The 16756-nt window shown below is 40.2% G+C and overlaps 1 protein-coding gene across 1 annotated transcript in view; it reads right to left on the minus strand.

Moving 5' to 3' along the window:
- LOC117265915 (uncharacterized) overlaps positions 1 to 3706 on the minus strand; it is a 31810-nt gene extending 28104 nt beyond the window's left edge. Inside the window, exons 1-5 of the mRNA XM_033640727.2 lie at positions 3556 to 3706; positions 2734 to 2896; positions 2479 to 2550; positions 2241 to 2317; positions 1557 to 1657 (exon numbers count right to left, since the gene is read on the minus strand). Coding sequence (XP_033496618.1) covers positions 1557 to 1657; positions 2241 to 2317; positions 2479 to 2550; positions 2734 to 2896; positions 3556 to 3615 — 473 coding nt within the window. The 5' untranslated portion in view covers positions 3616 to 3706. The remainder of the gene's footprint in view (positions 1 to 1556; positions 1658 to 2240; positions 2318 to 2478; positions 2551 to 2733; positions 2897 to 3555) is intronic.
- Between the last annotated feature and the right edge of the window lie 13050 nt (positions 3707 to 16756).

Genomic DNA, 16756 nt, shown 5'->3' on the forward strand with positions numbered 1-16756 from the left:
TCACTGTCACTGAATAAAATTGTTTTTGTTCAATTGTGTGACATTATCTGGTGGTCATATTATTAATAGGCTATTTATGAATAGGCTAATGCATCAATTAGCGAATGTACCATAAATAATGTATTATCGGGTGCCTGATAATACATTATTTACGGTAGGTCCTGCCCAAGAGCAGCACCTGACCCCCCGCCAGGTTGAAGTGATTGCGGAAACAGTGTGTCGGGCGCTTTGATGAAAAAATGGAGCGATTCTTGGTCCCTAAGCGGCCTTGTGTGATCAACCAGGATCAACCAATTCAACCAAATAGCAGGAGGACCAAAGATCTGGATGCAGATAAAATCATCAATGCCTTTGCAAGCAATCACAATAACAGACACATCGTTCTCCTGTAAAGACGTCCACACTGTGTGGCCCCTCTAATTCCACAATGTGCATGATTTTTTTGTTGATTTGGACTCTGCATGCTTATATTGGTAGGCTATATCCACAACTCCTTAGCACCTCCAATTAATAGTCAAGCCCCGCCCCCCAATCGTATCACCGAGAAGGTAGCGTGCATCTACCGCTAGCTTATGTAGCACAACTGAGCTAGCTAACATTACAGCTCAGCTGAGGAGGATGCCGTTAATGTTTACATCTCACTCTGTCACATACACAAGCCTCATGTCCATGCATGTTTCTGTTTGCACAGTGATACAGTTGGCAGGTAAAGTTCATTAGAGAGAAAATAGTTCCTACATGGAACTGCTCACAACCAGGTCTGTGGATTTCTTGAATAACCGGGTCATGAAGACACTGCTATTGAGTTTTCATAACAATTTTGTTTTAGCTTTGAGCACCACAAGCCAAGTGCCATCTAGTTCCATTAATACTGGAGAGAAGGCAGACATCTCTACAGCTGAAATCTCCAACACTTGGCAACACACAAAAAACATTTTGTGTGTTTGGAGGTGAACTGTACCTTTAACAGATTAATTTAAAAAAAAAATCCAGATGAATGGATAATAAAATAGTTGCTGTTCCCGATAGTCGTCCTTTCAGTTGTTTAGCTCAGGTAAGTATCCTCACAAAAAACTGTCTTGGTTGTTATATAGACATTATGACAGTCATCAGCAGTTTTTGTTGATGAGGGGGAGGAATATGACTTGCTGTATCTCCTACAAAAATATCTGGCACAGCCCAAAATATTTTTCCTCCTGCAGCCTTGGTGACACAATCATTACAAAAGGCATATGTCAACCAAAGAACTCTCCAAAGTAGATTTTGGCTACCTGCAGTCAGCACTTAACAGATCCAGATTCATCTGCACCACATCTCATTCAACATTTCCACAAACTAATTTTACAAACTCAGCTACAACAGATAAATAAGACAGATGGCCCTGCAGGTGTAAAACAGCCCACTCATTCATTCAGATCACATTGTGGCAGTGATAGCACCAATTAGAAACAATGACATTGTGTTTACAATGTAGAATTTGTGTACAGCAGAAAAATGCCAACCTACATTTTAAATGTTACACTCAAAATGACTGCCAACTTAAGTAGCATACTGACCGTCCAGTTGTTGACATCCCCCAAACTTTCTCAGTTCCTGTGGTTTCATTCTGCATCAACCGCTTGCTGAAGCCCAGTCCCATTCTGTCATAGGTACAGACCTGAGCAGTGGGACAAACAGGATCATCACAAGTTTATGGGAATTTTTCAATAACATCATGCTCTCAATAAGGACTCAGCCCCACATTATCCTGTGAAGGTCCTTTAAAAATGCATGATGGCAAAGTAACATTGAAAAATAAGAGGTGGTATACACAGTGCACTGTAAGTTTGTTTTTGTAACTGCTTATGTGATTCAGTTGTTAGGATGTATCTAGGCCCTTTCCCAACAAGCCTGTGACCTCATTTGGGTCACATTTCAGACAAACAACATGGGGCAGGCTGTCAGCCCAGACTTTCTGCTGTACTGAGTCCTTGTTGAGCAGAGAGGACGTGGCAGAGCCACTGCAAGGACTGTCCCTACATGACCCTGACAACAAACAACACTGCTGCATTAGTAGTAACTGACTCTAGACAAAGGTCACCACAGTGGATCTTCTTGGTCAAAGGCAAAAGCAATGTCAGTGTGCTAATTCACCTGCATGAGATATATTCACCTGAGGTATGTTGTTCAGTTCTGATGAGCCCACTTGTTTTAACATAGCCATTCAATACAATTCATGCTAATTGTGTCAGTTCACTCACCGTTGTTAGTGTGGCCACAGTTTCTTGGACATGCAACCAAACATCTGAGGACATTCCAGCTGGTGCATCAAGTATGACTTAAGAAAGGGAAACAAACTGGTTAGGTTGGGCTCAGCAAAACAACACAAACAAGCCTCACAGACATTGAAGCATGTGCCAGAAAATATTCATCCTGTTTCATAACTTAAACGAAAACCAGTCATGGCAGAACATAAAATACTGTCATAAGATTTATTACCAGCTGGTTGTCCTTTTCCTTTACACAAAAGGTGCATCTTTTGACCCAAACCAACATCAACAATCTGGCCATCTGGATGTAAGAGGGAAAAGGACAGAAAAACAACAGACTTTGAAAACTTAACAGAAAAAAGTACTGACAGTCTCCCACTAGAGACAGTCTAATCAACACATTTAATTAATATATTAAAAAAGTTTTTTAAGTTGATATGAAATCAATTTGAAAGAGCAATGACTTTGCCTAAGATAAGAGTACCTTTAGGCATGAGCATCTGTCCTTCTCTCTGCAGCGATGCATAGTTGAGGAAGGGAGGGACGAAGATAATCAAGAGTAAACACTTTCCAATTGTCATGAGCACAGAGCCGTAAGACGCTCTGCCTTCAGTTACAGCTTGGCTGTGCAATTTTTTATCCCGATCCTAATTCATGTAGAAAAGAAAATGCAATGTTAAGTCACACATTGACCTGTTGGAAAACATTCATATTTTTTTTACATACAGTATATATTCATACATACGTTCCAACTGTACATGTATGATATCATTTCAGCAATTTCAGTTTCCTTGTCCTGCGATAATATTCGGTTGTTATCACAACCCTAAAGGTTGCATGAGGGTATCAGGGTGACCATAGTGTGTTGTGGTAGACGATTAATCTTTCCCCAGGTAACTGACATATATCGTTGTTGTTTTATTGCTCTGGATGCATGCCGAATTAAAGAACAGTTACTAACATTTGTTACAAAATGATTCCGAAGAGGTTTAGGGGTGAGTGAGCTGTGAATACGCAAAAAGGTGTTAAAATCGCAGTTTTTTGAAGGACATTCGGCTATTCTTCTCTGGGTAGAAAACTGGGGGATAATGTCGCATACTGTGTCATACTCCAGATAAAGTTAGCAGTGTAAGATCAGTATAAGAGCAGGAAAACGTCAATAGCAGCCCTTTATCTGAAAGAACTAGGACTGGCGAACAGATTAACTATTTGCTTTTGGAGTCAGTCAGCTAATGTTGGCTAACAGAGCTCTGCTGTCACATGTACAGTAGCTATCAGCAGCTGGGTGTCGTTAACGTTGCATTACCTTTTTATCATCATTGACACGTTCATTGTTTGATGCTTGAGCTTCCGTTCTTCTACGCATTATGAAACGAGGTGTTGTATTCAGCTGTAATAGTTCACAAACTGTGCAGAATCATGTACACAATGAATGAAATAGTAGCAACTTCCTGGTGGAAGTACAGATGCCGACAGGAAACAAACTTTCCCTTGCGCGTTGCGCTGCTGTTACCATCTACCACAGCACATTGTGCTCAATGTGTACTTTAACATTTATCAGTCTTTTCCTTACTGTTATTTATGAATTACCTTACTTTTATATTTACAGCTCATATTCCTAGTTGTGTTTACTGACGTCCTTTTAATTCATTTCACTGTCAAAACGAATAAATCAAGTTTTAATGTCATCAATAATTTTTTAATGTTGTCAATTACTGTATATTTAATACTGTATGTACTGTATATTTAATATTCATAACATCTGGTTGTTTTACCTCTACAGTAGGCTATATATCGTTCTGCCTGGCATACACATGATAACAGCAGTACAACTACTGGCCTGCAGGAGTCACTGTATCCTACAAACCAATCCTATATTCTACATCACAATGTATTGCACTCAACAGCGAACACAGCGGGGTTAACATTACATGGGCTCATTATCAACATTTATATAATGCCCTAATATAAACTACAGGTCAATGACTAAACACATGGAAAACTTAGACTGCATCTTAATATAACCAAATGACGATAATCAGGAATTGGGGCTGTGATTGCATGTCCTCTACTCCTCTCAGAACAAACACTCATCATGTATGATAACACATTTATGGTGGGCACGACAGCTGCTACCGAGACAAGTAATATATGCAAATTGCTGTTTTTATGCAGTCATACATGTGTGGCGCGTCAAAGAGTGCTGGTTTGCGTCATTCGGGGACTGTGACATCCATACTAATGAATTCTGCATCATTCACACAGACTTTCACACAGCACTTGTTGTGAATTGGGCCTGCAGTTTGGCTGTGCTCCACGTCTGTAATCACCCACACATTTCACACCCCAGGGAGACATCAGATAATAAAGCCTAATGGTTTTAGGAAAAGATTCAAGTTGTAGGCAACAACAGAAACACGTCATCAGAGAGGGAATATGAGACCTTATTTTCGTTTTCATTCACAATCCTGAGTCCAGTAGCTGTAAAGATGCATTTATTTTATTTTTTTATATTTAACATTCACAATAGAGAGTACAAAGCCAGACTGCCCAGACTATTTATCCAGTAAATTTGTGTCTGTGTGAAGCAAAACCTTAACAATAAAGCCTGTTTAGATAGCAGGTGACTGGTGACTGGAGCCATGTAGGGAATTCATTGCAGTAATTAAAAAGCCCGGCTGGACCGAAATGATGAATGTCAGGTATTGACTCACTGTCAGGCTGGTTGTTTGTGTATATGTGCGTGTGTGCGTATGTGTTGTTTTTGTTTCAGGGTATCCAGGGTTGATTAAAGCTAATGACGCAGGGCCTTCTCTGCCTCTTGCTTCTGTTCCAGCTCTGCATAATTAGGATTGAGAGGAGGATGGTCTAATCAGACAAGTGTGGCTTCTCTCTGCAGTTTGTGAATGCCATTCAAACGGCAGTCTCTCGGCCCTTGACTTCTATGTGGCCTGTCAGTCTTTACAGCGATGAACAAAACACACAGGTCGTTTGCTGGCTGCCTCCTGTGGGAAATCAAAGACAACTCGTTCCATCAAAGATTTGGACTTAATAACAAGATTCGCCACAGTAACAGAAAAAAAACTCCGGTGATGCATGATGTCCTTGACTGCTGGGCTAAAGGTTGGTATTTGTCGTTTGTCCCTTGGATTACCGGTGCAGAGTTCAGGGCTTTACACATCTCTGATTGTTGACAAAGCTCTAAATCATACCCATGGAATCCAGCAGTGATTGAACCCTGAGGTTGTCAGACATGACCTGCTATGCTTTTGTATGATTGCTTTCTTTTTCAAATACACTTTCCCTCTATTCCCTCTGTAACACATTCTGTAAAAAAAATCTGTAATATTTCTACAATATCCCTTTAGGGATTTACAGTGCATTTGCTGTCCTGTTGTATTTACAGTGACCTTTAATCAGTAGTATTATTAAAATCATCTCTTGTATCAGTGTAATCACGTAAAGGTCCAGTATGTAGGATTTAGGGAGCTATATTGACAGGAATTGAATATAATATAGTAAGTATGTTTTCTTAAGTGTATTCTCACTTGAAAATAAGAATTGTTGTGTTTTTGTTACCTTAAAATGAGGCATTTTTATCTACATAGGGAGCGGGTCCTGCTATGGAGTCCACCATGTTGCACAGCCATGTTTCTACAGTAGCTCAAAATGGACAAACCAAACACTGGCTCTAGATAGGGCCATTCCGGTTTTCATGTCAGTCACTGTAGTTAGTATCCCCTCTGCAACGAGCAGTGTTGGAAAAAGACAGATATTTTTAAATGTGAAACTGCTTTCAGGTGGATTTATACTTGAGTGTCAGCTCTATGCAAAGCCTACGCTGTTGTGAGCATTTATACTTGCGCTGGTGTGTCTGTCACTCTGCAGTTACACCTCCAAAACGGTAGTTGGCAGTGGAGTTTTGTTAGATAGTTGATTCAAAACACGCCAAACACACATTAAACATGGCTTAATAGTGACATTTTCAAACCCAAGTACACAAATCGGCTTCACTATAACTAGCAACATCTACAGACAAAGCACTTGTCGTTTTCTGGACACATTTTCCCCACAAATATAACATGCTAATGTTATTAGCATAAGCCAATGGCCTTTTACACTGTGTAAAATAACCTAGTGGCTAGCGAAGATTTCCCCTTATCATACGAAGCCAGGGACAACAGCAGCATTTAACAAAGGTAACGTTACAAAATTTGGCTCCATTACAACTCACACAGTTCAAAGACACATTTCCCTAACCATTACAATATGCTAACATTATTAGCACAAGCCTATGGCATTTTGCATTGTATAAATTAGCCTAGCGACTAGCAGAGATTTCCTTTACTCATATGAAGCCAGGATAAATCACACACAGGACTTAAAATAGGGACTTTTCTGTGAAATAAAGGTGAATAAAAGCTTTGTTTCCACTTAGGGAATTGGTTTTCAGCTTACAAAATACACAGCAGGTCTGCATCATTACAACATGTACTTACATTTTTGGGAAGGGCAGGTCAGGCCACAGCATACTGTAGGTTACGGCGTTGTGTCTGCATTGATGCAGAACCTACATCATACTGTGGGTACAGCCTTGATTCGATGCAGAAGTATAAATCCCTCAGGAGTCAGTGTTTTTAGTGGTTTAAACCTTAAAGTCAGTTTGTTTTGGAGAGGAAGAGCCCTCAGTGGATATTTTGAATCTTAACTTTTCAGAGAACTTTTCAGAGAAAAAAAGGTGAGCGGACATTAGCAGGTGTTGGGCTCGCAGCTTGTCTCCGATGAGCCAAACTGCATCGCAGAAACACTGATTGGTGACAAGAGAATGCTTTATTCAGTGTTTTTACCAGTTGAAATCACCAGGTCAGGTTGATTTGGAGAGCAAAAGACTTCTGCAGATAATTCCACTCTTGGTAAATACCTTCAACGTCTGGATCAGAAAAAAGGTTTTAGCAGGTGCTTGTCACAGAGACGCTGAACAACATTGCAGAAACATTGATTTGTAATGTGAAACTGCTTTATTCAGTGTTTTTACTGGTTTTAATCATTTGGCCCATTTGTTTTGAAGGGGAAAAAACCTCTGCAAAAATTTCAGCTCCCAGTAAAAACCTTCTGAACAGTGAACACTGAGGAAATTCTAACCGGAAGAAGTTTCAGCTAGTTGTGATCTGCAGTCCTCATTGCTAGATGCCACTTAAGCCCCTTAAATCTTACATGCTGAACCTTTAAATATAGTTATGTGATGATGTTTGTGAGTAAACTGCTCTTCATAAAAAGGGTGCTGTAGTTTCTATTTGTTTGGCATTAACATAATGTCCTTTAGCGCCCACGGAACAAGAAGAGAATGTTCTTTATAGTTGGCTGTGTACACACTGCTATTCTAATTAGACATTACTCATATAGAACATCTGCCCCCAAGACCCATGTAACATCTTCACACCCATGGTGCACAGAGATGAAAAGCCATTCCCTCAGTGCCAGGTCACCTTGACACCATCTTTGCCATTTGTGCCATGTCTGGAGGCAGCAGCCATTTTTAAGGCGTCGCTTCATCCCCCTCAGCCTTGACATTCAGCACACAATGCATTTCATCCTTAGTTACAGGGCACCTTTCCCACACAACGGATATGGGATAGGACAGCCAGTAAAAATGAAGATCAGAGCCTGAGTCTGAGTGCAAATAATAATCAATTATTTTGACATTTCTCACATGCCTGTGCTTCCCAGGCCAGTTTCAGCTCCCCCCAACAAATGCTACTCACTTTTGCCCTTTGCTTGATCTCAAGCCACGAAAATTGGTTTCTGAGGTAAATCACATCACAGCGAAGCATCGGCACACAAGCAGGAGACTTTACTACATGTACATGAAATCAAATGGTAATTGAGATAGCATGGCAGGCGGATAAAAAAGCCATTTCCTGTTTGTCTTATCTGTTTTGTCACATAGAGCAGGTTAACCAGGTGACATTTCCGCACTGGGCTATCTTTATCACCAAAGGCCATCACCAAATTCTGCTGCGGCATTCATATCTCACAACATGTTGGCTTGCCTTTATTAAATCCACCTGACTCAATGGTGGTATGATGTTCCAGAGCTCCATCTCAAAGGGAAATCTTGTGTTAAACAGAGGCTGTGGCTTTTAGCAGCTCTGGGGATGGCAATGTCAGTCGTCAGTCCACCACTTTGGTCCAGACTGAAATATCTTAACAACTATTGAATGGATTACCATGATATTTTGTACGGACATTTTTGCCTAGCGGACATTAATCCCCTGACAATTCCTCTAGTGCCACCATGAGGTTAACATATGTGGTTTTTAATTAAGTAACTCACCACCAATTGATGGATTGCCAAAAGATATAGTATAGACATTCATGTTCCCCTTAGGATGAATTGTGATAACTTTTCTAATTTGTCCTTGGTTTATGATGAGGTACTTACAAAACCAATAACATTCCCATCAGTATCAGCTGTAGGCCCACTCAGTGTTTATTGCTAATTAGCAGACATTAGCATGATTACATGCTATATAAGAAGGTGGGCATGCAACATTATACCTGCAGGTGCAGCATTAATGCCAAAACTTTCAGACCATAATTATAAGCAGTGGAGTGAGGCAAAAACATCCATGTCAGCCTCCAGCTTGTAATTCCAAGTTGGAGGTAGGGCTTGGCGATAAAATGATCTCAAAACATGATTGCAATAAAATGTATGTCGATGATGATGATAAACTATAGTTATTTTTACTAGATATGGATAGATCTAGATAGATCCAAACAGCGTGTCATGCAGCAGAATTTAACAGACAGCTATCAGTCAGTCTGCAGTGTTTGGGATTGTACACACCCATTTTTCACTGCAAAGTTTGTGTTGAGGTGAGTGTGCCGAGGTAAGAAGGAATTGAAAGTAGCGTGGACAGAATGAAAAGATGGGAAAATGACTGGAAGTGAGGAGCAAAGCAGCAGTGAAGCTGAAGAAGCCCGCGTTATCCTCAAAAACTGACAAAATTGTGTATAAAAAAAGTTCCCCTAGTCAATAATGGTGGTTTGGCTACTTGAAAAGTGACGGACAAAGACGGTCGTCGGTTGGTGCCAACCAGGACGGGAAACACAACAAATCTTTCCCATCACCTGAAAAGGTGGCATCCCAGGAACTACACTGAGAGCATGAAAATCCAGGCCAAAACTGCAGTAAATCCACCAACAGGTGTTACTCTGTGGCCTAGCACCTGCTGCTGTGGGCAGCGCTAGCAGGGCTGCACCAAAACAGCAACCAATAGTGTCCTCTTTTACCGCTGTATGAGGGGCCATTGAAAAAGAACAGTAATATAATAGATGCAGTGTCATTCTTTCATTCAAGAAATTAATTAAAGTGCAAGACTGGACTTCAGATACGAGCTTCCAGGCAGGAAATATTTTTCTCAAACTGCTTTGCCCCAGCTTTATGTCGAGTGCCGTTGGAAGCTGGAAAATCATTTGGTTTCTTCAGGTGTCACACATTATCAGGATACTTTTCAAACTGGCAGCATTATCAATTTATATATTGTGATAGATATCGATTTCGATCAATAAAAATTATCGTGGTAATATTTTTTGCCATATTTTTTGCCAATAATAAGATAAGATATACTTTATTGATCCCCCAGGGGGGAAATTCAAGTATCACAGCAGCACAAGACAATATCAAAGGACATTAGATAGAATAAGATTAAAGAGAAAAATTAGAAAATTAAAATTAAAGATAATAAGAGATAATAAAAGATCAAATAATATTGCTACATACTAAAAAATTGTTGAATGGAATAAAGTGACAGGTGGTGGATAAAGTGACATTATTGGACAAATCCAGGTCCGTTCAGAGCTAGATGTAGCTAAGCCAAACTGCTGTTGTACAGTCTGATGGCAGTGGGCACAAAGGAGCGTCTGAATTGTTCAGTCCTGCATCTGGGTGGGATGATCCACTGGCTGAATGAGCTCATCAGCCACAGCTCGTTGTGCAGGGGGTGAGAAGGATTGTCCAGGATTGTAGAGATTTTGTCCTTCACCTTCATCTCAGGCACAGTCTCCAGACTGTCCAGGTCCAGTCCCACCACAGAGTGGACCTTCCTCACAAGTTTGTTGAGCCTGTTGACCTCACCAGTCTTAACTCCACCCCACCAGCACACTACAGCAAAGAAGAGTGCACTGGCAACCATAGACTGGTAGAAGGTCTTGAGGAGCCAACTACAGATGCCAAATGATCTGAGTCTCCTCAGGAAGAACATCCTGGTCTGTCCTTTCCTATAGAGGGCATCTGTGTTATGAGTCCAGTCCAGTTTATTGTTGATGTGGACCCCAAGGTACTTGTATGAGTCCACCATCTCCACCTCCTCACCCTGGATGGTTACCGGGGCAGGTTGCCTCTGGTTCCTCCGGTAGTCCACCACCACCTCCTTAGTCTTGCTGATGTTGAGTTTAAGGTGGTTTCGGTTGCTCCACACGACAAAGCTCTCAATCAGTCCTCTGCACTCCTCCTCCTCATCATCACTGATGCATCCAACTATAGAGGAGTCGTCGGAAAACTTTTGGAGGTGGCAGGAACCGGAATTGAACCGGAAATCCGAGGTGTAGAGGATGAAGAAGAATGGTGCCAGAACAGTTCCTTGGGGCACCCCGGTGTTACTTGACACCACCTCAGATACGCAGCCATCCACCCCGACGTACTGCGGCCGGCCCGTGAGGTAATCCAAAATTCAGGCAGTGATGTCCAGGTGAAGTTGCAAATCCAGCAGCTTGTCTCTCAGGAGGCTGGGTTGATAACTGCCACTCATCGAAACGAGCTACAGAAAGTGTCAAAAATCTGCTGGCAGCATGGCTGCAGGGCAACATGCCGAGAGTTGCCTTATAACAAAATCCAACATTAGCTCATAAAGAGCAAGTCTGGCTATTTTAACCCTTAAATGTTAGATACCTTGGGTCTTAAGCCATTTTGCACTCATATATACACTCATATATATAAAGCAGATTAAGTCATGTATTAAAGCTATGTTGCTTGTAAACTTTTCAGAATGTATTATTAATGATAAAAGACAATATATACATATACATTTTCACAAATTATGATATTTTTTACAAAAAATGTATAGATGTCAAAACAGTGGGGTTTTTTTTTTGTTTTTTTTTTTACTTATTTTATTTCCTTTTATCAAGTGCAGTAGTACAGTACAATCAGCTTTTGAGACACTTACAGTAGTACAGGCATAAATGTTAAGGGTCTGTCCATGGGTTTTGGCCTTCCATCAATGTCCATATGTCCGTTATCCATATATCCATTGTCCAAATATCCATTATTTCAAGAGGGAATGGGAGGAAGAGAGAGAGAGAAAAAAAAAAATAAAAAAAATACAATAAAATAAATAAATAAAGGTAAAATAAAATAAATAAATAAATACAATTGTTCACATTTAAATGAGAAGAAAATAGGAACATCATTCTCCCTTCCACTTGGACCATACTGGTCAGCAAAACAATATTTTTTTTATTTCAAAATACATTTATATATTTTATATTTACAATGTACTACTGTATCTCACACATATGCTACTGTACCTTCTCATACCAAACTTCAGTAAATCAGCAGAGTGATCACAAATCACAGTCGCTTGCTCGTGGTCATTGCACCATTGTGCGCAATGTGCACACCGCTCCACTGTTTCATGGTTTCATGAGTACCTCAGTTGATCTTTTCTGTGTCTGGACAACCCTAAGACTTTTAGAGCATTCATCAGCTTTTGGATGTCATGACTCCTCTTTCCTCTTCTCCAGTCACGGCCAACTGAAGACTGAGGTTTTCCAGGAAAGAACAACACTTGTGATCTTGATCTTCTGGCTTCCCGAGTTGGAAATTTGGCTGGGAAAACTACTTGTGTGTTTATAGCAGCAAGGTTGAGACAGCTGAGGTAACCATATGAGGCTAACTCATCAGTCCTCACTTTAATTGGGTCCACAACTTGGACATTATTCTCATGCTCCAGTTCCAAGATAAAATAAACAACTTTTTCATCACTGTTTCTGTACTTTTTCATAGTAACAGTGAGACAGCAGTGCCATCATAAGGCCAAACAGGAAAACATTACCCACTGACACTTGCATCCAGCCCACAGATCAGAAATTTAACTCTTGCTTAACTCTGATTTCTGGCAATTGAGGAGACTTGAGAAAAACACAAAGAACAAGTTATGCATTTAAGGGTTGAATGGAGTCATAGTTTATTTCTGTCTGCTTTCACTTATCAACACGTGTTAAGACAAAGTACTTAACATGGCAAAAACAGCAATTGTAATGATGTGTCAGTGCTCCTGAGTTGGAGTAAGGAAAAGTTTTCTTGTTATTTCCAATTCTTCACATACGCAGCATTAACATCAGCTTATCACTGTGACCGTGTTAGCATGCTGATGTTAGCATTTGGCTCACAGAGCTGCCACTATGGCCATAGACTTTTAGTCTTGTTGTTACCAGTTTAGTGATGCTAAATGAAGGAAATATCTCAATTTCCCTTTTTTTCAAAGTAGATTTGCAAAAACAATCCCTCTGCCCAGGGCTGCATGATAATATTGGCATGTTGTCACTGACTGGCATCTTAGGTCGATATCAGCTTTAAAATGAAATATCTGAATCGGCCAACATGCTTTTTCTTATTTTACACAATGAATGAATATTATATAAATTTAAATTTTTTAAGTATTGTATTTCATGTCTCTATCTGCTGGTGGGCCATCACGATAAGAGTATGCATGCATAATATGATGTTAATTCCACTACAGAAGAGACTTGATCACTAAGATTAGGTAGGGAAAAAAATATCAGTATTGGTATATCGGTCAAATGAGTCGTTACATACAGTATCAGATATCAGCACAAAATCCGACATGGTGCATCCCTACTTCTGCCCAATATATATAGCCAAGAGGAAGAATATGCTAAAAATGCATGGTTATGCCTGTCATTTAAATGGTAGGCTTATATCACTAAGCTGAAACTAGTAATTTCAAACATTTCCTCATCACTGAGCGACAGTATTTAATGTTCTCTGTCAAATTTCTTGCTACACTGCTTCACTACAAATACAACCCAGAAGGAGCAGTTTATAAAATAGTGACAAAATGTTTTGGTTTTTTTCCATGGTGTTGCAACCACAAAATGAGATACTGTCCAATTTATACAGACCATGATGTGGGTCTATCTCATCCAACCAAGAGGCAAAGTCACGTTAAGTTTTCATTTGAACTATTCCATTTAGCTTTATTTAACATTACAGGCAACATCTTCCAAGTAATTTCACTCAGACTCACTCAGATGAGAAATTCATACTTACTGGCTCTCTGTAATTCTCAAGCCAAATTAATTTGTGCAAGACTGTTTACAGTTTTATGATGGGTGTGAGAATAATCACACATACACACACATACCACTAAATGTTATTGCCGCAATGAAGTGCCTCTTTAACTAATTTCTGATTAATGAATTCTGCGTTCCATGAAAAACAAGAGCGCATCGTGTGTTTGTGGAGTGAAGAATATCTTCTGCACTAATGTGCGTGTTTCTGTTTTATAGATGATACAGTGTAAAAAGGTATACAGAGGCCCTTCCTTTGACAAAGCAAGCTATTTCTCAGGAAATGCACTGTCTCCCTCATTTATTTATGAGTGAGCTCTGGGGTGTTCAGGAGGGTAGGCATCACAGGCATCAGTCTTCAGCCCTCTGTCTTAGACTGCATGTGGCGCTCATCGATTTTAGCCCCTCGCTGCAGAAGTGCACCATCAATCAATACAGTAACAAGTCTTCATTTATACTTGAGAAATGCAGTTTCCAACTCAGTGGGCACAAAGTCCTGGTGTTGTCAGTGTGGGCGAGAAAAAGGCTCTGGTCTGTGTTTGGCCTTGGGCCTCATCTGCCCAACATGACTGTACATCACCAGCATGACACAACAACACATACGACATCAATGCAAGCACATGAACAGAAACATTTCAAATGTGTGGCGTTCACGTGGAGTATTTTCTGCAACCTAGGGTCCCAACTCTGAAACAGTTTGATATCTATATTGTGTTTTTTCTCTTAGACCCACAATAACAACTTTATAGTGCGTGAGAGCAAACCCTTGCTAAGGAAGCAGTGATTTATATGAGGCTGTGTTCTCACAAGGCCGCACATTTAATGTAAAGCAACAGCCCAAGGTGTTTTCAATTCATCTCTGCCAGGACTTTCTATTTTGCAGGCTTCTACAAACATGACTTTGCAGAGAAAAACTATTTGCTGACAGTAATAACATTTGCCACATTCAAGGAAGTTACCTTTAATCCAGATATAATAGTTCATAGAGTCTTTCTATGAGCTGATTGTTTGCCATTTGGCCAACTAGATATTTTGTAAATTAGGTTCTCACTCAGTCAATGTCAGTGTAACTCATACAATTTATCACCTATTGCTATAGGCCTAATATTCAGTTAGTATTCTGTCGGGATGTGTGGCATCTCTGTGGGGCAGATGAGTGACAGTGGTTACTTTATTTATCTAGTGTTGTCAGATTAAATTCATACAAGGTCTTACACTGTATCAGTGGTTTAGAGTGAGTTAATAATGCCCCTTTACTGACTATATTGTCATAATATATCAATACAGTATACTGCACATACATTGTGTACGTGATGGCCCTATAAAAAAAACAGTTGACCACATTGTGCCTTATAATGCTCAACTTTTACCAAAAATAATTTTTAATCATCTTGAATGAACCCTTGGTGGCCGCCTATGTCACCTAGATTTGCCACTGTGTAACAGGCTACCTTTTTTTAATCAGTTCTTGGTTAACTCCCTGTCTTCATCTATAAAATACTTTCTCTTGCCACAAGCAAGTAGACTGGGGCAACAGGATGAATAATCTTTACAGAGCCTGTCTTGAACTTTACAAAACTGCATATTTACACTACAAACCTTGGAATAATTTATAGAAGAAACTGCCCTCGTACAGGAATACAAACACCTCTTTTTTTAGATAAAGGTTTATAAAGAAAACAAGTGTTTAAATATTCAAGCCCTTTGTCTGTCAGGTCCCATGTTGATGTGCCGCAGTATATGTGAACGCTGAAAATTTTTTATGTGGCTGTATGTGTACTTTACACTGCCATTTTGGTCATGTCCCTGTTGTTAAAGAGATAATGTAGCTCAGGAGGCAGCCTGGTTAGGTGTAGCTTAAATTAAGTGTTTTGACTGTTAATCCTGTGAATTATAATGAAGCCGATTTGTATACTTGAGTTTGAAATAGTCTCTATTAAGCCATGTTTAATGTGTGTTTGATGTGTGTTTTGGGTGTGTTTTGAATCAACTAAACTTAACAGCACTCCACATAAACCCCACTGCTGACTAGTATTTTGGAAGAGTAACTTAGAGCGACAGAGACACTCCACGACACAAGTATAAATGCTCACAATGACGTAGGGCACAGGCTACAGTGTAGGCTATGGCATAGGCTCTGCATAGGGCTGAGCACAAGTATAAATGCACCTTTAGGGGCTGTTTGTTACTTACGAGAGGGAAGGGGGTGGTGTAAAACAGGGATGGCACTTTAAATATTTTTTTCAGGGGATTGATTTGACTAAAGGGAGGGACATTCAACTTTAAATGGTCGGATTGTGTATTTATTTTAAATATTTCTAGAATCCCAAAACCCTCTGGTGCATTTAAAAGGCATGTTTTCTTTAAAAATGTTCAAAATCCAATCATTCATCACAGCCAGACACTGATATATGGTTATTTATTATGGTGGAGGGAGGGTCATGCATTTTAACCCAGCAACTCAGGGAAACTCAAGGAAAAATATTTAGAGCTGTGGCAAGGGGTTAGATATATATATTTTTTTTAAAAAAACTTGCACTGCAGCTAGCCCCCTACTACTATTAGTACAGTCCTTAAGGGGTTTGCACTGTAAAGTGCCTTTATGGGAGGTTTAAGTGGGTTTTTATTTGTCAGTGCAAAATGTACCAGTATGAGTGGCCATTGGGGGCCCCTTTTCCTAATTATTTTGTGGGGGCCCTATGATCACCTGGGCTGCCCCTTCTTCACATAAACCTGTCCAATTGGATAAAACCTCCAAATGGATTGAATATTACACACATTGTTTTTGTTTCAGCATGAAATTAAATGCACCTTTAATGGGGGTGGAGACACAGCAGGGAGGGTGAAACCTCTGATCAGAGTATCTCATGGGATCTGTGTAGTGACTGAAGAAGCAGTGAATTAAATTGCTAATGAAATTGCTACACCCTGCTATTTCACTCTATTTCCACCTAGTAGCTCCACATTTATTTTCATCCTCCACTGCAACTACTGTATCATTCTCATTCCTGCAGTACATCCCAGGATGACAGCTCTCCCTCCCCCTCACCCCCCCCCCCCGCCTTGCCGGGACGCCTGCTTGGTATGGTCCGCTCCTCCCCTCTCCTACGTCTCACCGATGGTAGTTTCTATTG

Source organism: Epinephelus lanceolatus, chromosome 10 (genome assembly GCF_041903045.1).
Source record: "Epinephelus lanceolatus isolate andai-2023 chromosome 10, ASM4190304v1, whole genome shotgun sequence".
NCBI lineage: Eukaryota > Metazoa > Chordata > Actinopteri > Perciformes > Serranidae > Epinephelus > Epinephelus lanceolatus.